At 42.9% G+C, this 27,215-nt stretch overlaps 2 protein-coding genes and 2 non-coding genes across 5 annotated transcripts; 1 reads left to right on the top strand and 3 right to left on the bottom strand.

Moving 5' to 3' along the window:
• Positions 1-1,907: 1,907 nt before the first annotated feature.
• Positions 1,908-1,980, bottom strand: trnak-cuu. Its single transcript has one exon. It is a non-coding gene; the product is annotated as a tRNA-Lys (tRNA).
• Positions 1,981-2,756: 776 nt separating this feature from the next.
• Positions 2,757-2,829, bottom strand: trnak-cuu. The gene has a single exon. It is a non-coding gene; the product is annotated as a tRNA-Lys (tRNA).
• Positions 2,830-7,411: 4,582 nt separating this feature from the next.
• abhd18 (abhydrolase domain containing 18) lies at positions 7,412-21,562 on the top strand. Of its 2 annotated transcripts, none has more exons than XM_035649028.2 (14): positions 7,412-7,556; positions 10,178-10,286; positions 10,992-11,076; positions 11,174-11,274; positions 11,743-11,818; positions 12,324-12,408; positions 14,944-14,971; positions 15,267-15,405; positions 15,492-15,581; positions 16,386-16,487; positions 16,794-17,026; positions 17,342-17,475; positions 18,931-19,093; positions 21,004-21,562. In XM_035649028.2, exons 2-14 carry the CDS (start codon positions 10,195-10,197, stop codon positions 21,059-21,061), a joined length of 1,386 nt encoding a protein of 461 aa, XP_035504921.2. In that variant the 5' UTR covers positions 7,412-7,556; positions 10,178-10,194; the 3' UTR covers positions 21,062-21,562. The 2 variants fall into 2 exon arrangements, with proteins under 2 accessions (XP_035504921.2, XP_035504922.2); XM_035649029.2 differs by having other exon boundaries at positions 7,419-7,541.
• Positions 21,563-22,830: 1,268 nt separating this feature from the next.
• igbp1 (immunoglobulin (CD79A) binding protein 1) lies at positions 22,831-27,150 on the bottom strand. Its single transcript, XM_035649034.2, has 3 exons — positions 26,567-27,150; positions 24,672-25,004; positions 22,831-23,929 (listed from the first exon to the last, which is right to left on the bottom strand). Exons 1-3 carry the CDS (start codon positions 27,041-27,043, stop codon positions 23,657-23,659), a joined length of 1,083 nt encoding a protein of 360 aa, XP_035504927.1. The 5' UTR covers positions 27,044-27,150; the 3' UTR covers positions 22,831-23,656.
• Positions 27,151-27,215: the final 65 nt, after the last annotated feature.

Raw genomic sequence — 27,215 nt, 5'->3', positions numbered from 1 at the left:
ACACAGTATCATAGATTTGAACGTTTTGTGTCAAAACCAGCGTTTTCTCATTGAAATACGTCAGTTTTGTACTTATTGTGTCAAAACCAGCGTTTTCTCATTGAAATACGTCAGTTTTGACACAGTATCGTAGATTTGAACGTTTTGTGTCAAAACCAGCGTTTTCTCATTGAAATACGTCAGTTTTGACACAGTACTAGATTTGACTTTTGTGTCAAAACCAGCGTTTTCTCATTGAAATACGTCAGTTTTGTAGTTATTGTGTCAAAACCAGCGTTTTCTCATTGAAATACGTCAGTTTTGACACAGTATCATAGATTTGAACGTTTTGTGTCAAAACCAGCGTTTTCTCATTGAAATACGTCAGTTTTGTACTTGTGTCAAAACCAGCGTTTTCTCACTGAAATACGTCAGTTTTGTACTTATTGTGTCAAAACCAGCGTTTTCTCATTGAAATACGTCAGTTTTGTACTTGTGTCAAAACCAGCGTTTTCTCATTGAAATACGTCAGTTTTGACACAGTATCATAGATTTGAACGTTTTGTGTCAAAACCAGCGTTTTCTCATTGAAATACGTCAGTTTTGACACAGTATCATAGATTTGAGCGTTTTGTGTGTAAACCAGCGTTTTCTCATTGAAATACGTCAGTTTTGTACTTGTGTCAAAACCAGCGTTTTCTCACTGAAATACGTCAGTTTTGTACTTATTGTGTCAAAACCAGCGTTTTCTCATTGAAATACGTCAGTTTTGACACAGTATCATAGATTTGAACGTTTTGTGTCAAAACCAGCGTTTTCTCATTGAAATACGTCAGTTTTGACACAGTATCATAGATTTGAACGTTTTGTGTCAAAACCAGCGTTTTCTCATTGAAATACGTCAGTTTTGACACAGTATATAGTTTGACTTTGTGTCAAAACCAGCGTTTTCTCATTGAAATACGTCAGTTTTGTAGTTATTGTGTCAAAACCAGCGTTTTCTCATTGAAATACGTCAGTTTTGACACAGTATCATAGATCCGGAAAGATGGAGATAGGACGTCAGTTATTGGCTGTCGAAAAGATGGAAATGCCGAGACGTGATTCGACAGGGTTATACAGACTATCCCTCGTCGGGCACCGCTAGCCGGGCCAAGGTGAACGCTAATGTTGATGGGCGCGCACAGCAGATCGAAACCACGCCCCCTCCTTTTCAAACCGACTCTTGTCTGTGCCGCAATATGTTGCCGCAAGTATTTACACCAGTTAATACACTACACTTGTATTCCACGATTGACAGTCCCAAAATGAACAGTCCCCAAAGAACCGGTGAAAGGATTATGAAGTTCATGTGTTGCTGACTGATCTTACCAGGATCCCACGCCCCCACATTGTTTGCTCCTCATCCCCAATTCCTCCTCATCCCCATTTGCTGCAGACCACACAGCGAAAGAATCTGAGCTTTTTAGCGCAACAGCAGCCTCCCTGAGTTGGTTGTCACTTCTTGAAGACGTTTCACCTCTCATTCAACAGGCCTCTTCAGTTCTGACTACGTTGAAGTGAATCTCAGGTATTTAACCGATGTGTATGTGTCTTCCCTACCCAGGACATTCAAAAACCTTTCAAACTCAGCCTCATGACGTGTACTTTAGCATGGCCCATATCCAATCTGCTAACATGTTGGAGGCCGGCTTCACGACCTATACTGGAGCTGGTAAAACCATATGCACTGGTTTCACTTTTGTGGAGCTGTCCATCTTTATATTGATACTCCTTCTCTGTTGAGACAAGCAGAAGAACACCTTTTTGGGGTTCCAGATTCTTACCCTATGCTCATGACCCGTTGACTTGTTCTTACCTAACCTGTTTAGCAAAGGCAAATTTTAGCAGGGTAACATCAATTCCTACACGTATGTTGAAAAGTACCCCGCCCAACGTGGGGCTCGAACCCACGACCCTGAGATTAAGAGTCTCATGCTCTGCCGACTGAAATAGCCGGGCCAAGGTGAACCCTAATGTTGATGGGCGCGCACAAGAGACGGAGACCACGCCCCCTCTTTTTCCAATCCGACTCTTGTCTGTGCCGCAATATGTTGCCGCAAGCATTTAGACCAGTTAATACACTACACTGATATTCCAAGATTGACAGTCCCAAAATGAACAGTCCCCAAAGAACCGGTGAAAGGATTAAGAAGCTCATGTGTTGCTGACTGATCTTACCAGGATCCCACGCCCCCCAATTGTTTGCTCCTCATCCCCAATTCCTCCTCATCCCCATTTGCTGCAGACCACACAGCGAAAGAATCTGAGCTTTTTAGCGCAACAGCAGCCTCCCTTACTTGGTTGTCAATTCCTGGAGACGTTTCACCTCTCATTCAACAGGCTTCTTCAGTTCTGACTAAGTTGTGGTGAATCCCAGGTATTTCAATCCTGTGTATGTTTCTTCCCTACCCAGGACATTCAAAAACCTTTCAAACTCAGCCTCATGACGTGTACTTTAGCGTGGCCCATATCCAATCTGCTAACATGTTGGAGGCCAGGTTCACGACCTATACTGGAGCTGGTAGAACTATACGCACTGGTTTCACTTTTGTGGAGCTGTCCATCTTTATATTGATACTCCTTCTCTGTTGAGACAAGCAGAACGACACCTTTTTGGGGTTCCAGATTCTTACTCCATGCTCATGACCTGTTTACTTGTTCTTACCTAACCTGTTTAGCAAAGGCAAATGTTAGCAGTGTAACATCAATTCCCACACATATGTTGAAAAGTACCCCGCCCAACGTGGGGCTCGAACCCACGACCCTGAGATTAAGAGTCTCATGCTCTACCGACTGAGCTTGCCGGGCCAAGGTGAATCCTAAGGCTGATGGGCGGCCAGACCAGACGGAGACCACGCCCCCTCCTTTTCCAAACCGACTCTTGTCTGTGCCGCAATATGTTGCCGCAAGTATTTAGACCAGTTAATACACTACACTGGTATTCCACGATTGACAGTCCCAAAATGAACAGTCCCCAAAGAACCGGTGAAAGGATTATGAAGTTCATGTGTTGCTGACTGATCTTACCAGGATCCCACGCCCCCACATTGTTTGCTCCTCATCCCCAATTCCTCCTCATCCCCATTTGCTGCAGACCACACAGCGAAAGAATCTGAGCTTTTTAGCGCAACAGCAGCCTCCCTGAGTTGGTTGTCACTTCTTGAAGACGTTTCACCTCTCATTCAACAGGCTTCTTCAGTTCTGACTAAGTTGTGGTGAATCCCAGGTATTTCAATCGTGTATATGTTTCTTCCCTACCCAGGACATTCAAAAACCTTTCAAACTCAGTCTCATGACGTGTACTTTAGCATGGCCCATATCCAATCTGCTAACATGTTGGAGGCCGGCTTCACGACCTATACTGGAGCTGGTAAAACCATACGCACAGGTTTCACTTTTGTGGAGCTGTCCATCTTTATATTGATACTCCTTCTCTGTTGAGACAAGCAGAACAACACCTTCTTGGGGTTCCAGATTCTTACCCTATGCTCATGACCTGTTTACTTGTTCTTACCTAACCTGTTTAGCAAAGGCAGATATTCGCAGTGTAACATCAATTCCCACACATATGTTGAAAAGTACCCCGCCCAACGTGGGGCTCGAAACCACGACCCTGAGATTAAGAGTGTCATGCTCTGCCGACTGAGCTAGCCTGGCCAAGGTGAACCCTAATGTTGAGAGGCGCGCACACGAGATCGAGACCACGCCCCCTCCTTTTCCAAACCGACTCTTGTCTGTGCCGCAATATGTTGCCGCAAGTATTTAGACCAGTTAATACACTACACTGATATTCCAAGATTGACAGTCCCAAAATGAATAGTCCCCAAAGAACCGGTGAAAGGATTATGAAGTTCATGTGGACAGGGCCCAGGACACTCAAGAACCTTTCAAACTCAGCCTCATGATGTGTACTTTATCGTGGCCCATATCCAATCTGCTAACATGTTGGAGGCCGGGTTCACGACCTATGCTGGAGCTGGTAAAACAAAACCCTCAATTTTGTTGAGCTGTACATTTTTATATCGATACTCCTTCTCTGTTGAGAGAAGCCTTTTTTTGGTTCCAGCACCTTACCCTATGCTCATGACCTGATGACACCTCCAGTAGCATCTGCTATTCGGTTGTGACTAATTATGAAACGCTAATATTGGCTGAGCAACATCGATCCCAACACGTACGTTGAAAAGTCTCATGTCCCACCGACTGAGCTAGTTTGGCTACGGTACACTGTAAATGCAGATGGCCAACGACACTAGATCTAGACCACGCATCCTCCTTTTTAGAACCCAGTTTGGAGAGAAGCAATCATATGCATTTCAACCCCCCCTTGGCCGGCCTCTCGGGGCTTCTTAAGAATAAGCGACCGGCGTCCAGCTTCTTCATGGCGGAGTCGGGGGTCTCGGGGGTCTTGGGACCACCGGGGAAAAAAATCGCCAACGCGTCTTCCCACAGCTCCCGGCCTCTGCAGCTTGGCCTGCGTCCACAGTGATTGCCCGCTGACTCCCTGTGGTGGGTCATTGCCGTCAGACGCCGGTTTTCTCCATCCAAAACTGTACACTGTTTACACAGGACCCCCCACCACATCTCTATCCGCTGATTGGCTGTGCTGCATCTGTAAATAAAGCTTCCTTCTCCTGATTGATGGTCCATGTGATTTCTTCCCCAAGAATGTCTGAATATCCCTCACATTTTCTGTACCTGGATCAGCCCGCAGCTGCTTTGGGCAGCCTCCAATGCACGTCACTGTGTTTATGAAGTATTCAGCTATTACCTTCGGATTACTGTTAGTGGTATATGCCTCCATCCACATTATGTGACGACTAAAGCCATCAATGCAACCATTAATAGCAATGCCATATGGCTTTAGTTTATCGTAGGAGTCCATATACCATAAGGTGTTGGGGACTCTGCAGGTGTACAGCCTTCATCGGAGCTGCCATGCTCGCCGGAGCTCCAGTCCTTCTGGATCCAAAATCTTGATTACCAGTCTCATTGTTTCTTGAGAAACCACAAAACCCCTCAGTATAGCCCGGTGGTGCATCCAACCATAACCTTGCAGTTGATCGGTACCAGCCCTTTCTACCTCCACAAGAGACAATGTCCTTCAAGTCCGTGTGGTTCTTTCTTCAGAATAGTTGCACCTTATTGCATATTGGTTTCAAAGTCCTGATACTGATAATAATGTGGTGCTGATGTGCCAAAAGATAAGGTATCTCCTTATTTGAGTAACATAAACTGAAGTACAGCTTCACAAAGTGCTCCTCGTTCCTCATTGTAACACATGGGACTGCTCTTCGGACATTTCCCCACTAAAATAACAAAGAGACAAAAATTACGATTCTCATAATATTTTGACTTTTTTCCCGTAATAATATGACTTTATTCTCATAAATTTACGACTTTATTCTCAAAGTCTCTAATAATCTATCATACCACGATAGTGGTGGAAATTATGATAATAGTGTGATTGTGATGGTTTAAAGTCAAAAAGAAATAATTAAACAAATAATAATAATTAGAATAATTAGAAACAAAACAATTATGAATGTATTTTGAGATAATGATAAAGCAATATTTGGGAGACAGGAGGAAGAAAAATTGATAAATAAACTAATAAATAAATAGATAATAGTAGTAATATTACTAATATAGTTATAGTAATGTGGTAATGGTAGTAATAAAATAAGGTGAAATAATGATAATAAAAGAGGGGAAAAGAGAAGTAAGTAAATAAATAGATAATAATAGAAATAATAATGAATAAAGAGTTATAAATGCACATGTAGATGATATTATGCCCATGAGAACATACAGTTGAATAAACAATGGTTATAAAGATAATATGATAAAAAAAGAGAAAAAGTAGTGGAGGGACTGGTGTCTGCACTGGTGAGAAGCTCGGAAAATGGGGGTGAGATGATATTAGTAATAATTGAGAAGGGGGATAAAAAAATATAGATAAATGAATACATAAATAAATAAATAATGATTGTATTGATAAGCATAATGATAATAATAATAATGGAGATTGTAAAAGTGATATTTTAATTCATTAAGTAGTAAGATAAGAATGTGTTTGCATATTAGGGGAGTAGGCTGTTATGATATGATAGTGTAGATGTTTGAACATTGTGCAATGGCTGATTTGAGTTGTAGATATTTAAAAAAGGATTTTTTTATGTTGTAATCCAGGGGATTGACTCACTTCTGGAACCAACCTCAAGCGGCCATTCAGTGAACTGACGTTTTATTAAATTTTGTTAAACAATCATTGAGTCTGATTTGTCTGCATTCTTAGTCCAACAGTACTCAGCCATAAACAAGCATCAGTTCTGCCACGTCCTGCATTTGGGTCCTGCTTCCTGCTCTCCTACCTGACAGTATTAGTGAGAGTACCAACATTACTACTAGTAATGTGCTTTACTTGTACTATATTTATTATATAGCATAAGCTGAGCCATATTGCAGTACTGTTCATTGAATTATAATATTGTTTATTACAGCATGTCACCTTATTGTGTACCTCATTACCAGCTTAAAGTTATAATGCATTTTATCATATACTGTACATAATATACTGTCTTTGCATTTGCACTACATCAAATCTCAATATTAATTTAGATCTCCAATTTTCATTTCATAATCACATGATGATGATATTCTGCTGCTCACTTTGAGATTGTATTGCACTACTCCTACCCCTGCAAATGTGTATTCTGTGTCTACTTTATTTTTTAAATAGTTCTATTTCATGTTATTTCATTTGATATTAATTTCTTCTATTCTTATTGTATCTATACTTATTATGTCTGGTTTCTGGGTGTCTGTGTCATGGACATTGGGTTTAGCAGAGGCCCCACAAGAAGTTCACCTGGCTCTAAGACCGGTGTGGTTTAAGTGAATGTTCCCTGAAGCCTACAGAACATTCAGCTGGTTGTAAAAACAAGTCATGCCGAAGGTTGACTGTCAAACAACAGTGACCGCGTCTGTGAGTGTTAACTATTATGATAGACTTTATGGCAGAGGTAAGGACATTAAATTGTTCTACTAGAAACTATTATTAGCAAAAAATATTTATTTGATTTTCATGAACTTGTTTATTTTAATTGTAACAAATAATAAGACAGCTCTTACAAATGTTGACAAGACCAGTGAGGGAGTTTATCGTGAAGTCTACATGCATGTTAAAGGGATAGTTCACTGATTTTGAAGTTGGGTTGTATGAGGCACTTGTGCATAGTTAATTTTGCATTAACTATATTGACTTAATTTTCCATTAACTATGCATAAGTAACTCCTACAACCCCACTTAAAAATCACTGCACTACCCCTTTAAGTCTAACTCACCGGGAGGCTGAGAAAAGCGTTTTATTTTGAATTGAGGCCGGAAGCTACGTCACACCGTGTTGCCGCCGCTGGACGCTTGACTAACAGCATCTGAGGAGTGAGGGCATCGCAGTCGGTAGTTCGCCCCGCGGACCAGTGACAACGAGCCCAGAGCCGTCCGTGTACACCGTGAGGTACAGTATCCTCAGGTGTGTGTGCGCGCGCGCGTCTTCTGACCCCCACCTTGGTGAATGCACGCGGCTAAGTTAGCCGCGGTGGCGCTAGCTGAAGTTGAACTTTCGGACCGCGGTTTACGTCACGGACAGCCGCGAGAAGCTGGGATGTCTCGGTTTCTCGTGTAACGCGAGGGAGGCGGCCGACGTCATGTCTCCTCCGGAGCTGGACGTTGCTCGGTGCTCGCCGCGGTGTCCCAAAGTGCGACCGCCCGCTCTGAAAGGTTCCGTAGAGTTAACCGAACACGGCCCAACCAGCCGCTGTACTTTCCGTACTCTTGTCATTGGGGTACGTGTACTCTTGACATTGCGGTACGTGTACTCTTGACATTACGGTACGTGTGCCGGGTGCAAGTGAAGGTTAACTTTTGGTTGTTTCGACGTATCACATCCGCCGCCGGTCACGTGACTCCGCGCAGCGCTGTAACCGGAAACACGTCACCTCCACTCTACAATTAGGAAGTAGCTGAGTTTTTTTTTAGTGAATGAATGCATTTAACAAAATCCATATACAACCAACAATATGGATCAAAATTCTTCACAGTATTATAAATGATCAGGTGCAAAAATATAATAAACAAATAACATCAATAGTTAAATGAAGATAAAGCTAGGGCTGTTTTTGTAAATCATATTCATCAATAATGTTGAATAAGTTTCACTGCAGTACTTTTTTTCACACCTTTAAGGGTTCTGACATACAAAATAAATTCATGGTAAAATATATGAAAAGAAGGTTTGACTTTCTTATACTTGTATTTGTGTATATGAAATTTTCCAAGGAAGAGGTTGTTGTTTAGAAGGAAGTCATCTTTGGTATTGGCCAAAACAAAGTCATTTTGAGAGAAGAGTCCAAGTTGAGAAATCCAGCCATCAGGCTTCAGAACACATGCATTGGAAGAATTAATGTTCAGTAGTGTCGATATCATCACAGAATAACCATCTGTGGGTTTTCAATACTACATTGTTGTCGTAACTTTTATAAAAGTCAAGAAATAAAATTCTTTATTTCTTGACTTTTTAACTCTTAAAAAGCCATTGTCTTCAATCAAATGATAATAGTCTAATAGATCAAGAACTAAATGAATATTTTTGTGAATGGATCTGCCTTTCATAAATCCAGCCTGGGAATCAACTCAAATGTTTTTTTAATCTTTTGGCATATACAATGTTGTTGTCAGTTAACAATGTTATTGGTCTGACTGAGACTGTCTATAATTTCAGGATCAAATGTATTACGCCTTGTTCCATAGTGTGGGGGAATGTCAGTAGCTTCTTTAACATAATAGACTTTTTAACAAGTCCCAAAAATGTTTCTAAAAAGTTGTCAGTAAGAACATCACATCCTGGTGACTTATCCAAGATAGACACTCTACTGCTTTATTTAGCTCATCAGAAGTAATATCGGCATCACAAAATTCTGCAAACTCCTTTTTTCTCCAATTGACAGAAATATGATGTACTCTTCTCTCCTTCCTCTATCCATTTTGCCCTGGATCGTATTTTGGCCCCTTTCTTTGGATAGATTTCATCAAGTTTAGTTTGTATAATTTGTAGTTTTTACTGATTATCATTGTCAGAAAGTGATTTCTTATTTAAGCAGCTGTTTATTTCTTTGATAATCTTATTTTTGATCATTTGTTACTTCTGTTACATACAATTTGGAAAATGATACAATCATTTTCCAAAAGTGTTCTCTAAATTTAAACGTCTAAAATTCGTATTTAGAGATGTAAGAAGTAATAGATTTATCAAGCATCACATCAGATAGAATGGCTTTTGTATATATCTTCATGAAAAGCCTGGTATTTTAATAAACTAGAAATATATTTCCAGTAACCTTTGTTTCTGTAGCATCCACCAGGAGGTGTTAAAGACAGCTTAATAACAGAGTGATCAGTGAGAGGAGCTGCGGACATACAGCAGTCAGAAATATAACTTCACATTGGAAAATAAATTAGCCAGAAGTATATTCTGCATTTGATTGTATCATTTGGTTTGAACCAGGAATATTGTCTCATATCTGGATGTCTAAGACGCCATGGATCTAACAGATTGTGAGTGCTACAAACATCAGATAGGACATGATCATAGGAGCGGTTTTGTGATTTTCAAGGATTTCTATCAAGACAGTCATCATTAACAATGTTGAAATCCCCTCCTTTAAAAATTCAGCAGTTGGATATATAGGCTTAAGGGATTCAATGACATCCAAAATCAACTGTTTGTTTTGAGTTAGGTTATTAAAGCCATAAATGCCATAATTGACCAAAATACAAAATTGTTTGTCAATTCCCAGAACAAAGATTAGCCAATGTCAATTATTGCTAGTTCAAGAGGTAATCAATTTACCAGGAGAGTTCTTGTGTCGCTCCTAAGTGATTATAATAACATACCAGATTTGATAGTTAGTGATTAGTGTGCCTATCGCTCTGGCTCCTTTGTGTGAGAGTGAACCCACGCTACTGCCACAGACTGAATAGATAGATTTAGATGTTACACCAGACCAAGTCAACACTTGCCTGACTTCTTTCAGCTGAAGAGGATGAGAGAAAGTATTTTCTGCACATTCTCAATGTACATGTCTCTGTGTGTAGATGCCCGGGGCCAGTCCATGGGTGTGAGCCGACTGGATGTATTTTACAGAAGGCTGCTCCTCACCAAACTCTTCATTGGGGGATGGGGGAAGCCTGAAGACCTCAAGAGGTACGGAAATGGAGAACACAAAAAAATCCACCTTGAGATATTAGGTGTGATTATAGACAGAAGAAGGATAGTAAGAGGGAAGGAAACGTCCTGCAGATCTCAAAGTGCTAGTGTGGTGGAGCTAAGGTCTGCTCAGTCACTCTTGGCACGCATGTTGAAGAGCAGCTGAGGAGTCACTCCAGCCATGATAACTTTACAGCCACAGCAGGTACATGACGAGTGTACGGCCAACTATCAGTGAAAGTAGTGATGAACAGAGAACCACACAAGAGTTGTTTGAGACTGAAACTCTATATGAAAATGTCTTACGTGGCACCGTGAGGTGACGAACACCACGACTATTCCCTTGTTAAAGAGACAGGCTTCTAACAGAGAGAGAGTTCTCTCCCCTTCTCCTCTTCAACACATCTCGCTCTCTCAGTGTGCACACGCTAATTATAATCACAAATCAAATCGCACTCGCAATATCTGTTAAAAAAAAATTGCGTTTCAATATTTTCCCCATATCGTTCAGCCCTAGTCAACAGTATTTATTTATTGTGTAACTGTTGTATCTCAGCACTGTGACTGGTTCTTAGAATGACAATAATAATAGTTAATCTCGGGAAACACAAAACACAGTATGTGATTTACATCCATCCTAGGATTCCCTTAACAAGAAATGTGCTACATAAATAACCCGACTTGTTTGTTTGTTTTTTTCAGAATCTTTGAGTTCCGTAAGCTCATTGGAGACAGAGAGAAGTGCAAGTCTCTGGTGCCTAAGGACTATCCAGTTTACCTGAACAAGGTTCTCCACATGCTCTCTCCTCACCTCTCACCAGTGTACAATAACTGTTGTGTTTATTCTCACTGATCAGTGTGTTTGTTTTTGCCTTGGTGTCCAGACAGAGGATCACTCTGATTGTCTCATCTATGATGGGTTCTTCATCTCTCCCCTGGAGCACTGGGTTCCTGGGATCCTGCCACCAGAAGCTGTCAAGGCCAGGTACACCACGTGATTCAACAGGTGGACGGATTGTTATTCAAACACCATGACACGTCACTACACTGAAACATGTTCTCTCAGTAGAGAGGGTTGACCACAAACCCAAAGGTTGATGGGTCGATCCCCGGCTCCTCCAGTCCGTGGGCAAGACCATTAACCATAAATAGCCCTTGACGGCTGTGCCAGCAGGGTATGAATCGTGGGTGACTGGAAGTGCTGTGTATAGAATGTGTGTGAATGGGACTTTGGTTGGTTGTCCATTTACCGTTCCCATTAGAGACTTACATGAAAAATCCATCTTGTCATTTTTCCCGTCACTGTGTCATAATGAACCAAACATTTTTTCACATGAGGTCTCTGTCTCTTCTATTCACAACCAGAGTAAATGACCCAGTTTTATTTCCAAATCCCCTTTTTTTATTTTTTTTTATTTGACAAGAAAATGACATAAAAAATGTGTTGTTTCAGGTTCCAGTTCATAGTCCCTAAGCGGTGGCAGAAGAACAGACCAGTATGCATCCACCTGGCTGGGACCGGGGACCATGTAAGACTCCACACAACTGTCAATCAGTGGCCCTGTTCAGATCTGGTGTTACAATATGTTAATGCGAGGCTGAGCTCTGCAATGACCTATAATGTGTAACTCGTTTGAAATAATATAAAACAACAACAAAATGAACTATGTTAATATTGCGGCTATGGCCACAAATAATTCCAGGTATGGAAACAGATGTGTTCAAATGTTTTCTGTTTATTCTGACACTGAAGGTCAGAGGTCAGATGTGATCACATGTTCACACCTGTACGTACGTATGTATGTTCGCCCAAGATGGATGTTAATACCAGGTCTGAACAAGGTCCGAGTGCACCCAGCAGAAAATACTACAGGCTGTTTTTAAGAGAGTGTGTGTGTGTGTGTGTGTGTGTGTGTGTGTGTGTGTGTGTGTGTGTGTGTGTGTGTGTGTGTGTGTGTGTGTGTGTGTGTGTGTGTGTGTGTGTGTGTGTGTGTGTGTGTGTGTGTGTGTGTGTGTGTGTGTGTGTGTGTGTAGTACTTCTGGCGCCGGCGGACCCTGATGGCCAGACCCATGATCAAAGAGGCAGGAATGGCCTCACTGCTCTTGGAAAACCCTTATTATATCCTTCTGTTGTCTTATCACTTTAACCATGACTCTGCTGGACACGCCTGCTACACTATCTCACTGGTCCACTCACTTCAGAACAAGACGCAGAACCAGAACCCTCCCAATGAGTTGGGGATGATATCACTGCTGCTGTTATTAACATCTGCTCCTCCTCCATAGTGTTTCTCTACTCCTGCCATTCGTTCTCCTCCTCCTGTTTGTTCTCCTCCTGCTGTTTGTTCTCCTCCTGTTTGTTCTTCTTCTCCTGTTTGTTCTCCTCCTGTTTGTTCTCCTCCTCCTCCTGCTGTTTGTTCTTCTCCTCCTCCTGCTGTTTGTTCTCCTCCTTCTGTTTGTTCTTCTTCTCCTCCTGTTTGTTCTTCTCCTCCTGCTGTTTGTTCTTCTCCTCCTGCTGTTTGTTCTTCTCCTCCTGCTGTTTGTTCTTCTTCTCCTCCTCCTGTTTGTTCTTCTTCTCCTCCTCCTGATTGTTCTCCTCCTCCTGTTTGTTCTTCTTCTCCTCCTGTTTGTTCTTCTTCTCCTCCTGCTGTTTGTTCTCCTCCTCCTCCTGCTGTTTCTTCTCCTCCTCCTGTTTGTTCTTCTTCTCCTGTTTGTTCTCCTCCTGTTTGTTCTTCTTCTTCTCCTCCTGTTTGTTCTTCTCCTGCTGTTTTTTCTTATTCTCCTGTTTGTTCTCCTTCTCCTGTATGTTCTCCTCCTGTTTGCTCTCCTCCTCCTGTTTGTTCTTCTCCTGTTTGCTCTCCTCCTCCTGTTTGTTCTTCTCCTGTTTGTTCTTCTTCTCCTCCTCCTGTTTGTTCTTCTTCTTCTCCTCCTGTTTGTTCTTCTCCTGTTTGTTCTTCTTCTCCTCCTGCTGTTTGTTCTCCTCCTCCTCCTGCTGTTTCTTCTCCTCCTCCTGTTTGTTCTTCTTCTCCTGTTTGTTCTCCTCCTGTTTGTTCTTCTTCTTCTCCTCCTGTTTGTTCTTCTCCTGCTGTTTTTTCTTATTCTCCTGTTTGTTCTCTTTCTCCTGTATGTTCTCCTCCTGTTTGCTCTCCTCCTCTTGTTTGTTCTTCTCCTGTTTGCTCTCCTCCTCCTGTTTGTTCTTCTCCTGTTTGTTCTTCTTCTCCTCCTCCTGTTTGTTCTTCTTCTTCTCCTCCTGTTTGTTCTTCTCCTTCTGTTTTTCTTCTTCTCCTGTTTGTTCTCCTCCTCCTGTTTGTTCTTCTTCTCCTGTTTGTTCTCTCCCTCCTGTTTGTTCTTCTCCTCTTTGTTCTCCTCCTCCTGTTTGTTCTTCTTCTCCTTCCTTTTTGTTCTCCTCCTCCTGTTTGTTCTTCTCCTATTTGTTCTTCTCCTCCTGCTGTTTGTTCTTCTTCTCCTGTATGTTCTTCTTCTCCTCCTCCTGTTTGTTCTTCTCCTCCTGTTTGTTCTTCTCCTGCTGTTTGTTCTTCTTCTCCTGTTTGTTCTTCTTCTCCTGTTTGTTCTCCCCCTCCTGTTTGTTCTCCTCCTCCTGTTTGTTCTTCTCCTGCTGTTCGTTCTTCTTCTCCTGTTTGTTCTCCTCCTCCTGTTTGTTCTTCTTCTCCTGTTTGTTCTTCTCCTCCTCTTCAGTGTTTCTCTTCTCCTCCTGTTTGTTCTTCTCCTCCTCTTCAGTGTTTCTCTTCTCCTCCTGTTTGTTCTTCTCCTCCTCTTCAGTGTTTCCCTTCTCCTCCTTAAGGTTTCTCTTCTCCTCCTCCCGTTTGTTCTTCTCCTCTTCCCGTTTGTTCTTCTTCTCCTCCTGTTTGTTCTTCTCCTCCTCAGTGTTTCTCTTCTCCTCCTGTTTGTTCTTCTACTCCTCAGTGTTTCTCTTCTCCTCCTGTTTGTTCTTCTACTTCTCAGTGTTTCTCTTCTCCTCCTGTTTGTTCTTCTACTCCTCAGTGTTTCTCTTCTCCTCCTGTTTGTTCTTCTACTCCTCAGTGTTTCTCTTCTCCTCCTGTTTGTTCTTCTACTCCTCAGTGTTTCTCTTCTCCTCCTGTTTGTTCTCCTCCCCCTCAGTGTTTCTCTTCTTCTCCTCCCGTTTGTTCATCTCCTCCTCCTGTTTGTTCTTCTCCTCTCGTTTGATCTACTCCTCCTGTTTGTTCTCCTCCTCCTCCTAAGGGTTTCTCTTTTCCTCCTCCCGTTTGATCTCCTCCTCCTTCCGTTTGTTCTTCTCCTCCTCCCGTTTTGTTCTTCTCCTCCTCCTTAGGGTTTCTCTTCTCCTTCTCCTGTTTGATCTTTTCCTCTTCCCGTTTGTTCTTCTCCCGTTTGTTGTTCTGTTCCTCCCGTTTGTTCTTCTACTCCTCAGTGTTTCTCTACTCCTCCTCCCGTTTGTCATTCTCCTTTTCCTGTTTGTTCCTCTCCTCCTCCTCAGTGTTTCTCTTCTCCCCCCGTTTGTTCTTCTCCTCCTCAGTGTTTCTCTTCTCCTACTCCTACACACACACACACACACACACACACACACACACACACACACACACACAGTGTGCACAGTGAACTCAGTGTTGTTCTTGTTGTCTAATGAACCTGTTGTCATTCCTTGACTGACCCTCACATGGCCACCGTAAACCTAAAGACCAACTGTAAGTGACGTCCTTCTTGCACTGCTCACCTCTTCTCCTAGTCCTATAAGGTCGACCACAAGTATCACGCAAATGGCAAAAAGCATTTCTAAGTCATTCAGCATTTGATATTAAATGGGCAAATAAAGGAAAAAATATACAAATAAAATATGAATCCATCAACAAATAGTTCAAATAAAAGGGACATGAAACAGTCAATAAGCACATCATTAAAAAATACATGAATGAATTCAGGGTTCACCTGACTAAGAGCACACGTAATGGTTCACACCAAGACCAAATCATTGTGTTTCAGGCGCTCCAGTCTGAAGAATGTGTCCGACCTGTTTGTCATGGGGGGGGCTCTGATCTTGGAGTCGACGGTGCTTCTCCATTGGCTGGATAGAGGAGGATATTGGCCACTGGGGATGACTGGCATCTCTATGGGAGGATATGTGAGTCACCGGAACAGCACAAGTAATGTCGACCCAATATAAAACCTAAAACTGCCCAAACGTAATAATTTTGTCTTTGTGTCTAGATGGCGTCCCTGGCAGTGACCAACTGGCCGAAGCCCATCCCTCTGATTCCCTGTCTGTCCTGGTCCACTGCCTCCAGTGTCTTCACCACGGTAACACTCTTTGTACCTGACCGATCAGCTCACGACATCACAGTAAAGTGGCGCTGTTCGGCCCCATGTGATATAATAAGCGTATATCGTGGCCTGAAGTGAGCTGTTGCTTTTATAAAATGGTTACAATTGTGTCCAAATGAAAGTAATAGACATACTACATTAAGAATTATTATTTATTTTTTTTAACGAATACAAGAAAGTAGTTCCTCCTGCCTGCCTGTACAGTGCACGGCGGTTGCTATGCAACACACTGTAGCGTTCCTCAGAACGAAGGCTACCAGACGGTAGCTGGGTGGACAGGCTGCTGTGGGCCGCAGTCCATTCCAAAACTACAACCATTCAACCAACGTGTGCTTTGAGCACTTGTCGTTCCCTCAACTTTACTCCGTTGCCTCGCTCACTCCCGGAACAACAACAATAACTTTTTATTCTTACACGCCTCACTGAGGCATTTTGTTCTGACTTGGGCCATAAAAGGTCACAACCAGAAGACCTGAGGGTTCTGGAGGCCTCATGGAATAATATATTATTATCAAAATAATTTTTTAAAGTGTCATTATTGTCTTCGTCTACAATGAACTCTGATGGCTCAGAGTGAAAGGGTTGGAGGGAGGGAAGATGGTTTGAGGGAGACATGAAGGATGCAATCAAAATTAATTGTGTGTGTGTGTGTGTGTGTGTGTGTGTGTGTGTGTGTGTGTGTGTGTGTGTGTGTGTGTGTGTGTGTGTGTGTGTGTGTGTGTGTGTGTGTGTGTGTGTGTGTGTGTGTGTGTGTGTGTGTGTGTGTGTGTGTGTGTGTAGGGCGTGCTGAGTAAAGCGGTGAACTGGTCTGAGCTGGAGAAGCAGTATGCCATTAACTCTGTGTATGAAGAGGAGATCATTCACCTGTTGGAGTATTGTGGGGTATGTTACCATGGTGATACCTCTGACTATCAGGGTACATATTTAATTTGAGAACAATATTACATGTGGAAACTGTAACTATAAATCAGTTGATGACAATGATAGTTAATAGTTGATTTGCTTGTTTTAGCTTTAAAAACATGTTGTATGCCAATATGAGATGACATAGTGAAATTCTTCTTTAGTTTCGTCACACAATCAGACCACATTGTAAATCTCTCTTGGATCATGTGATAGTCATCAGTCGTCATTTCACTCAAATTGAATGAAATGAGCTAGATGTCTCTCTGTGTCCACACCTGTCAGGCTGATTCCTTCAAGATGGGCCCGGAACATGGGAAGAATCTGGACTCTTTAGAGCAACTGCTGGTTCTGTCTGGAGTGGGCAAGTACGCCAACGCTGGAGGAGAAGCTGGGCTTGGACAGGGCCTGTTGATTGGTGGACTCTCTGAAGGGGGCGGGGCTAGAGACAGAGTCGACCATTTATCATCCTCATCGTCATTAAACAGCAGCAGGACAAACTTGGACTCTGGACCAAGGTAAACAACAGGTCATATGTTTACACTGTACATATTGTCTGATAGTTGTCATTGTCAGGATAATTGATGTAGATTAAAAACACCTACTTGGCAGGTTGATACAGCACATTTAAACTTTGCAGTCTTCATTTTCACTTATTTCACAGAATAATGTGTGGCAGGAATTATATCTTACTCAAATTGATATTACAAAAAAATGTATGATACGTTATGGTATCGTTTAGTTGTATTGTGTGCTTGTTAACTTGCTTGGTTTCATTTACGATGCTGCAGTGACAGTTTTATCATGTTGTTTTCTTTTGTATTTCCTGCAAGTGTTCATGCAAAAGGCGCAGTACACCGGGAGAAGACGGATTCGACCAAATGCATCCGGCCATCTTTGCATCGAGAGTCGATAAGCTTCATGAAGGGAGTAATGGATGAATGTACACACATGGCCAACTTCTCTGGTAAGTTTCATAGAGCAGACAGATTTTCAATGTACTGAAGCAATGTTTCCATCACACAGAGCTTTATCAGGCAGACAAGAGGAACATCACAAGTGTCAGGTTATGTATCTACAGGTCCAGTTCTAATCCACATCATACTGCTGTACCCTTTAAGGGTGGTTGGGGTGACATTGGGTGATAGAGTCTCCAAAGAAACAAACCTAATCCCAAAGTGCATGTGTTTGGACTGTGGGAGGAAGCCTGAGAACCTGGACTCGGACCAGGAACTTTTTGCTGTTAGGCGACAGGGCTAACTCCCACATGACCGTGGAGCCCCTACCACTCAGGCCACAACAGGCCTGAGGTGAACTACTACAACAAGCTTCCCATTGAACCATTCTGAATTCGGGCTGTACACTATGACGTCTATCATTTCATATTATTCTCCATCGTTCATTTATTTGTGTCACAAATCACTTTTTACTGTAATATTTTGATTTGAGTTACAGCTCCAGACTTGAGATTTCATTCCTAGAAAAACGCTTCTTATGGTTCAATATCAGCACTAGTGCAGCTTCTTCTCCGAGGTCCAACTAAAAACACATAACTCATTTCTATAATGCCTTAAATCAAACATGGTGATGTAATGAATGTGGGACCATCAGTGTGTGCCGTGCTAGGTTGTGGCAGTTTAACAACCTGCACTATTTTATCTAATGTGACTGATCTAATGTCAAATCTCAGGTAAATATATATATATATATATATATATGTGTGTGTTATTTTTTTTAACGAATACAAGAAAGTAGTTCCTCCTGCCTGCCTGTACAGTGCACGGCGGTTGCTATGCAACACACTGTAGCGTTCCTCAGAACGAAGGCTACCAGACGGTAGCTGGGTGGACAGGCTGCTGTGGGCCGCAGTCCATTCCAAAACTACAACCATTCAACCAACGTGTGCTTTGAGCACTTGTCGTTCCCTCAACTTTACTCCGTTGCCTCGCTCACTCCCGGAACAACAACAATAACTTTTTATTCTTACACGCCTCACTGAGGCATTTTGTTCTGACTTGGGCCATAAAAGGTCACAACCAGAAGACCTGAGGGTTCTGGAGGCCTCATGGAATAATATATTATTATCAAAATAATTTTTTAAAGTGTCATTATTGTCTTCGTCTACAATGAACTCTGATGGCTCAGAGTGAAAGGGTTGGAGGGAGGGAAGATGGTTTGAGGGAGACATGAAGGATGCAATCAAAATTAATTGTGTGTGTGTGTGTGTGTGTGTGTGTGTGTGTGTGTGTGTGTGTGTGTGTGTGTGTGTGTGTGTGTGTGTGTGTGTGTGTGTGTGTGTGTGTGTGTGTGTGTGTGTGTATATATCATATTGAAGGATGTGCATATCTAGGTATCATGGTCTTGAGGGACACATTTTGACATGAGATTACGCTGGTAAAGTTAAAGTTTTGTCCTTTTTTAGTCCCTGTGGACACCAGTCTCATCATCGTGATCCAGGCCAAAGAGGATGCCTACATCCCTCGTACAGGGGTCCTGAGTCTACAGGAGATCTGGCCAGGATGTGAAGTCCGATATCTGAACGGAGGACACATCAGTGCATACCTGTTCAAACAGAACGTCTTCAGGTAAACTGTGTGAGGGAACGGACAGTCCCACCTGACATTGGGCGAGAGGTAGGGTACACCCTGGACAGGTCAGAGTATATCCTGGATTCATTTTAATTTCAATAATAACGGCCTACAGCTCAAAATAAAGGATCTCAAAATATTATAATATTTCATTTTGAGGTTGAGTAAATTATTATTCATGCAGTATAAATCCTGTGTATCTCTCGGTCTAGTTCAGTTCACGGAACCATAATCATGGGGAAGACTACTGACTTGACAGTTGTCCAGAAGATGATCAAGGTTCGCAGAGGGCTGTGTCGAAGCATAGTTGTGGAAAGTTGACTGCAAGGCATAAGCAGACTGACTGCGGGGCGGAGGGTGTGGCCTACCCAGGGCCCAGCTCAGGAGGCCCAGAGCATGACCCGTGTCAGTGGTCTGGTTGGAAGCTACAAAGATTATCCGTGCTTCACCATGGAGAGACTGTGGTTGGTGTATTGACCGGAGCAAACCAGCACTTTTGCTTCTGTTGTTGGCTGTTTGGTAGAAAAGAGAACAGAACTGCAGAGAAATGCTGGGCTTGTCCATGAATGGACTTCTCTTCTCATGAAAAGGGGACTGAGCCGATTAAAATGCATGACAAGTCCAGTGCTCACTGTGAGGCAGAAAATGTATTTTTAATGACAACGTTCCACATTAGTCAGGATAGCACCGTGGTAGCTCATAAAAAGCTGAGAGAGAGCACGTAGAACGTTGGTCAACACCACTCAGCAGGCTCTGCCTTTTGTGGCCATCGGGAATATGCTGGGCTTGACGCCCCTGACTCAAATGAAGGGAACTTTTAGGAACTTTTGAAATGACTGGCACACTGTCTATGACTCACTGGAGCAGCACCTGACTTAGGCCATGAAACATACATCCGCCACCGGTCACAAAATGAGCTCATGGCAGTTTCTGTGTAATTGTAGATTCAACACAAGTTGTCCGATGCCGTGCTGACTTGTTTTGTAATCTTAAACACACTCACAAAGTACAGGGCTCCAGACTGCGAGGCAGTGCAAGTACTTTTTACAACTACTCGCATGTGTGCGATCTGCAGATTTGCAGACGGTTTGTTTTTTCATGTCTAACGTAGGGATTAAAGTTTCAAGATTAAAGGGGCAGTAAGCGATTCTAAAGCAACACACATTTGTAAAAAACAGCGAATATTTTCTCACAGTCAATTAGTTGTCAGTTCTGTGAGCGCCCCAAAAAAATTCCAGTTGTCGGCTCAGCCCTGGCCCCCTAAATCAAAAACCCCAAAATGGTGTGCGGACCGCACAACACTGTGTGAACAGTTTGTAAACATCACCCGTCGACACCTTAAGAGACGTGCTAGCGGGTGGCGCTGCAACTCCATGGTTTGGCCTAGTGCTTAGTGCATCAGACTAACATACCAGAGGACGGGCCGAGGACGGGCCAGAGCTGTAAAATCACAACGACAACAAATAGAAAAACAAGCTGTCTCCAAAATCACTTACTGCCCCTTTAAAGATCTCCATCGCTACGATGAATTTCCATCAGTGAGATTCCAGAGAGGTTACGATTGAGGTCGTTGTCGATCTCCACCACCTCCTCTGGAGATGGGGTGGTTACACCGGGCCGACCCAGGTGCGGTTTAACTAGAATGGCGAACTCTTTTATCTCTTTCACCTAGTCTGCGACTCCGTGTCTCCAGTAATAATATAATGATAATTCATTCAGTGACAACAAATAATGTTCCTCCCCCCAAACAAGCCTGGTTCAAGTCACTAAGTGTGGCTAGATATCATGTTGCCTTCCCAGTGTCAGTGGGTTTCTGTCTGTGCTCAGTCACATGCGTGATTGAAACAAAGAACATTAAGACGACATGTCTTTACACTCAACTAATTGTGTCTGTGTTTTATTTACAGACAGGCCATATATGATGCGTTCAACAGATTCTGCCTGAAGTATCCCAAACTGCACTAAAGTTCTCCCCTCGGTAACTGCCCCACGACGAGCATCGCCATGGACAAGACGTGGCAGTGAGGACGTCATGATGTGCCTGAGCTTCAGTTGAGCTTCACCTTCACTTTAGAATTCTTTGTTTCCTGCTAACAGAGGTAGTGGTTTGTGCCTTGGAACCCTTACATCCTCCACGAGGGACTGAAATTGTAGCTGCATAAAAAGTGTTGAGGAAAGTTCCTTCCAGAATGTGGTTGTCATAGGGACACTCACTTTTCTAGGCTCCACCTCTACCACTTGACCGGCTCTGTGGTCTCACCAGCAGACTGCACATCACAGTCCCTGTGATCTCACAAACATCAACTCACTGTGGGGCAACATTGACTAATATAGTTAATTTTAAATTACCAGATAATACAAAGTGTCCATACAAATATAAAGTAGATTTTTATTCGGAAGTTAGTGCTCGGTGTAAATCTTTAATGACACATTACCATGTTAATAAATCAGATTGATGGACATGGAGCTGGTTACATTGATAATCTTTAAGCCTGTTTTTACTGCAGTAACCACTCAGTTTATGTATATTCACTAATTATCTCTCTACATTTTTCTTTTCTTTTTTTTTTCTCAATTTTTATTGAACATTTTGTAAACGTACAAATCCACATACAGACATTACAATTTAGCTGCGGATCTGTGTAGGAACAAGCTTCAAATAGAACCCTCATAGGCTAAAGTTTACATGGTGCTTTTTAAAGTGTTTGTGTCATCGATATATAACAGCGGGATTCACATTTCTCTTTTTAATATTTCCATGTAATGTTGTGTTTAATTAATAGCTCCTCATGAGACATCAGTTCATCACCATCTGATCTTTATAATTTTCTCTACCCCCCTTCCTGATCAAGTCCTAAACCCAACGTGAGCTCCAACAAGAGCAAAATCCACCAAATTGTTTTATCCAGATACTTCACCTCATAACAAACATGAATCATGTTCCTAGTAATAGGGTTAGTAGTTTTCCCCCAAGTATTTTAAGACCAGTTAATTTAAAATATATATGGAAAACGCTAACTTCAAGGGGCAGGAAGCGATTTTAATCGAATACACTTTTTTTTATATCGGCAAATATTTCCTCACAGTCCGCGAGTTGTGGGTTCTGTGCGTGCGACGAAAAACAAATCAGTTTTTGTGATTTTTGTCAAACGCGATGTTTACAAACTGTACACATTAATGTCGACACATTAAGAGACATGCTAACGAATGATGCTACGACTCAGAGGTTTTGGCCTCATGGTTATTGCGTCGGTCTCACATAGCTGAGAACAACTCCACCTCAAACCAAATTCACAACACATTTAAACAACACGCACTATCATTACAGCCAGTTCGTCGAAAAAAAAAGAAAGTTTATTTCCCATGCACAAAGAACCAACAGCTAGCAGACTGTAAGGAAATATTGACAGATTTTCACACTGCTCCTTTAAAGCAGTGGTGCCAACCTTTTTTCCCAGATATCTATATAGATATATATAGATATATATATCTATATAGATATAGATATGTATAGATATATCTATATATAGATATTCAGTGTCTATTCAATGTATGCGAAACACTGCTTAATATATAGATATATCTATATAGATATATCTATCTATATCTATATAGATATATCTATATATATCTTAATGCGGACCAAAAATGTGTTTTGAGTGAGTTTATACAGACAGCTCACTAATTTCTGCTAATCACTGATGGATTTAAGAACCACACATTCTGAAAATCTGTAATTTTACTGTATCATCTCTTTATTGTTAGGTGTAAAGGTTGAGAGGAAGCGGGGGCAACACAGTTTGAAGTCAAAGACTCGAAGGAACAATTTATCATAATGGAAAGTTCAACTGTCCCCAGCAAGAGAACTTTGTATTGACATGTTTTAAAATAGACAGAACATAAAAAAGCATTACAGCGACTCACTATCCCTTAAGTCACTGAGTGAATGTTCCCTTAAGCTTCAGGGAATAATGGAGAAAAAAAAATATTGTCAGATGCGTCGATTCAGCCTCTGTTCATTGGAACATGAAAACTGCAGGCGTCCCTCTAGAAGCTAAAAGGCTGGAGCTCATACAGTCGCATGAGTCATGCTAATGAGTTATTAATCAAATTAGTAGGTAACTTTGATATGTGACACAAAGATCGTCTGAGACTAAATATAAACAACCCGTCATGGAACTCTTCATATTAGAAAAAAGAATTAAGGGAAGTTTACCCTTAATGCAATGCTTTCTGGGAAGTGTATGGAAATAAGTCTCCAATACTTGTCGATGATTGAAGTTGAGATCAGACACTGAATGACTGTACAGTGGATCTTCTCTGTCGGTGGATCATCTCTGTACAGTGGAGCTTCTCTCTGTACAGTGGATCTTCACTGTACAGTGGAGCTTCTCACTGTACAGTGGATCACACAGGAATGTGTCCTGACAGTGTGAGGGAACACAGGGATCACAATGCGGTTCCATTCAATCCAGACAAACTACAGACTTTTATTAAGACTCAACAGATGACTGACATGACTGACATCAATGATGACATCAGCTGTGCAGGACCATGTGGTTAGCCCATGTTGTGACGGTTTCCATAGCCTCTGTGATGAGTGTCTTTATAGTCGTCCCAGTTCCTGGCTCTCAGCAGCGACTCCTCGTCGTCTTGTTCAAGTCGTCTCTCTTTTTCTTCTTCTTCCCTCTCCTGGGGGTCAGTGTCGTCGTCCACGGCGACCCTGCTGGGGACCCCCTGGTCAGGCAGTGCTCCGCGTTTCCGATGCTGCTCATACCAGTCGTCTACCGTCATGGTGGGAAGGCTCGGATAACCAGCCCCAAAAACCTGAGCCTGTGGACGAAACAAACGCACTCTGTCACACATGACACGTGTCAGAGGACAGACAGGCCTGCGTCCTGCCGCCACCCTGGATGTGTGTTTCACAAGCCCGACATACATAATATATAGTATTATATATTATAATATATTATAATATAATACTATATATTATAATGTGTGTTCAGCATGAGACTGAAATGCTTTGTGTTGACAAGACTTTATTACCAGCAGGAAGTGATCCAGTTTGTGCTAGGGTCCTCATCAGGCTACACACTGTACCTCTGAACTCTATGGCTCCACACTGTTCCTCTGAGCCTACACACTGTACCTCTGACCTCATCAGGCTACTCACTGTAACTCTGACCTCTCAGGCTAATAATTCTAATAATTTTGGCCTAGCGGTCAGTGCGTCGGAGGACCCGGGTTCGCGTCCCAGGCCAGACCAATGAAATCACATTAACAACAAAGAGAAACAAGCTTTGTCCAGAATCACTTGTTGCCCCTTTTACATTGCTTAACATGTGCACTCATTTGTTTCCATGGCAACTTGACCATGCACTGAACACTGGTTCCTGTGTAAAAGAAGTGGTGCACACAGACAGTTTACATCAAACCTCTCATCAGGTGTCTAGTCACAGGAGGAGGATCCTGGAAAACACTTGATAATAGAATATGTAATATGTGTAATATGCTTTAGTCTACACGTCCCCTGTTCACAGCTGAGCTTCAGGATGAGCTGCGCCTACAGTCTCACCTGCACAGCGTCCTTGGTGAGGATGAATGGTTTCATGGGAGGCCTCACTGGCCTTGCCGGATGCTTGCCAGCACTCTGCTTCAGAATATCCATTTTACTGAGAATCTCCACCTCCTGGTCGATACTCTCCATCTCCTCCAGACAGACGGTGACCCATCTCCGCACGGTCAGAAGGTAAAACTCTCTGCTGACTTCGTCGTCGGCCTGTCCGCTGTCTACGGCTCGTCGGACATCAGACAGTCGGGCTTCCAGCTCCTTCTTCTGACGGTACCGCTCGATCTTAGCTTGTCTCTGTGCTGCCTGAGCGACCAGGTCTGATGGGCGGTGGACAGTCTGGAACAAGAAGAACATATTATCAAATGATTCATTTCCAGAATATGCTCCAAGGGAAACTCCAACAGACTCATGTATTTCACTTTATTCATCATCAGTCATTGGTTCTGTTCAGACTGGGTACTGTCTAGCTGATCCATTCACAAGTTAGTACAGCTGTGACACATGTTGGACCTCTGAGATCTGATCTCACCACAATCACAAGAGTAACCGGGTTAGGGTAATAACCGGATTATGCCAGTTCTCCCCGTATACATGAGGCGCTCTGCCAACGTACAACTGGTCGGAATAAGGTTTTTTCTTCTGGTTGACTTGGAGAACATGGACGACTGTTCAGCGCTGTTCATTTGGTACAGTCTCTACGGCTCAGTTACGTTAGTTGCCATGGCGACGTCCTCGGGTTTAAAGGTAAAGCTTTGTGTTGTGGGGGAGGGGCAGTTATAACCTACAGAGCATGCGTAGAAGCGTAACCCAAGCTGAACCCAGTTAAGGTGTATACATGCTATAATACCCCGGTTACTAAAGGAGTTATCTAGGTCTGTCAGCCGGGGTCAGGTGTTTACATGGCATTGGAGAAATGGTCTATAATACCTTAACCCGAATATAATCGTTTTTTTAAACTGCATGTAAACGTGCTGAGTGTCAACACATTGACCCACCAAAGTTTCACAATGACCTCAAAGTATTTTTACACTCAGCATTGTTTCAAATACACCGATTTATTGTGGCCATGATATTAACATGATCTCCCATCACTGCATTGAATTCATCCAAACCACTGCACAGTTTAGACTTTTCACGGGGACAGAGAATGGCAGAGGTGTGGGTGAAGACGAGCCTTCCACAGGAAGTCCGTAATCAAAGCAGACACCACACACTCAGTATGACACATTTGAAACAGCCTGAGCGTCAACGAGGCAGAGATGCTCATCTTTGTAAAGAAAAACATGCATCTTACTAAGTAGACGACTGAGGTACCAGTGATTTGATTTGACCATTAATACTGGGAAGGGGAGGCCCACTGTGTGGGAAGGCTTCTCCTAAGAGGCCCATGTTCCAGCCGACTGGAGGTTTTTAATTCTGTTTGTATTTATTCATTATTGATATTACTTTTGTAAATGCCTTTACATTTAATTTATGTTTCACAATAATATTTTGCTGGGCCAAGTAAATACTAAACTTCTTCTTATTGAGAACAATATGATGGAGGGCTGAAGGTTAGTTTTATAATGGATATGTCTTTGTTTCCCTGGCAAACGGGATAAGTAACGACAACAAAAAAACATCGACATCGGCCAAACTTATTATAAACATCGGTATCAGCGCACTCCTACTCTTTTGTCCCTGGCGGGATCCTGTTGATCGCTCTGGTGTCCGGTGATCTGATTGGTCAGTAGTTGGGCTGTGACAGGTTTTGATCTCTTATCTGGAACGCAACCTGCTCCGGAGCAGGTTAGGCGTTCAGCATCAGTTACCATCGTGATTTACCCCGGCAGGAAGAGAACCTGCTCCGTAGTACAGACTTCCGGTCAACAGTTTCTACCCTGCATTGAACTCCTCACCTTGGAGACAGAGGCTCCATCTTCCGCAGCAGCGTCGACACCACTGCCGTCCTCCGCCGACGGCGGCAGCTGAAAGTGTGACACGTGATACTCTTTACACCTCCTCAGGAAGTCCATGAAGTAGGCCCGGGCGGCCCGGACGGAGTCCAGCCGCTTCTCTCTGCTGGTCTGCTTCATGCTCAGAGCCCCGAGCAGCGCGGGCAGCAGCAGGTACTTTAGGTCCGCCGTGGCTACCTCCTCCAGCTCCTCGTTCCGGCTGAACAGGTGGAGCTGAGCCGCCATTCCGGACGCCTCCTCCAGCATGGCGACGCCGCGCTTCACCTTCGCCTGGACGCTGGTGGAGCCCAGCGGCTCGTTGGTGCTGTCCACCTCCTCAAACACCTTCCACCCGCGGTCCAGCAGCTCGGACAGCTTAGGAGCTTCTGCGTCCGGATCCGACGGCTGTCCGGCGTCACGACTGTTGTCACTGTCCGCCATCTTGTCATAGTTTCCGGTGTGTCTCTTCTTCGTCTTTATCTTTTACTGTTGCGCAGTCCTTAAATGACCGTCGTTGCCCACTACAGGCCAAACAGCAACACTACACTCGATCATTATACTCGTGGATAGCGGAAGAATGACCCGCCTCGCTGTCTCTGATTGGCTAGTACTC

Source organism: Scophthalmus maximus, chromosome 9 (genome assembly GCF_022379125.1).
Source record: "Scophthalmus maximus strain ysfricsl-2021 chromosome 9, ASM2237912v1, whole genome shotgun sequence".
Taxonomy (NCBI): Eukaryota; Metazoa; Chordata; class Actinopteri; order Pleuronectiformes; family Scophthalmidae; genus Scophthalmus; species Scophthalmus maximus.
The sequence above is the reverse complement of the archived record's forward strand: the minus strand, read 5'-3'. Positions and strand labels throughout refer to the sequence as shown.

Coding starts and splice junctions, on each gene's coding strand:
- abhd18 (XM_035649028.2), top strand. CDS start 10,195: ATGGGTGTGAGCCGACTGGATGTATTTTACAGAAGGCTGCTCCTCACC. Junction 11,077..11,173: donor ATCCAGTTTACCTGAACAAG/GTTCTCCACATG, acceptor CTTGGTGTCCAG/ACAGAGGATCACTCTGATTG. Junction 15,582..16,385: donor CCTCCAGTGTCTTCACCACG/GTAACACTCTTT, acceptor GTGTGTGTGTAG/GGCGTGCTGAGTAAAGCGGT.
- igbp1 (XM_035649034.2), bottom strand. CDS start 27,043: ATGGCGGACAGTGACAACAGTCGTGACGCCGGACAGCCGTCGGATCCG. Junction 25,005..26,566: donor ATGGAGCCTCTGTCTCCAAG/GTGAGGAGTTCA, acceptor TTCTTGTTCCAG/ACTGTCCACCGCCCATCAGA. Junction 23,930..24,671: donor TCACCAAGGACGCTGTGCAG/GTGAGACTGTAG, acceptor TTTCGTCCACAG/GCTCAGGTTTTTGGGGCTGG.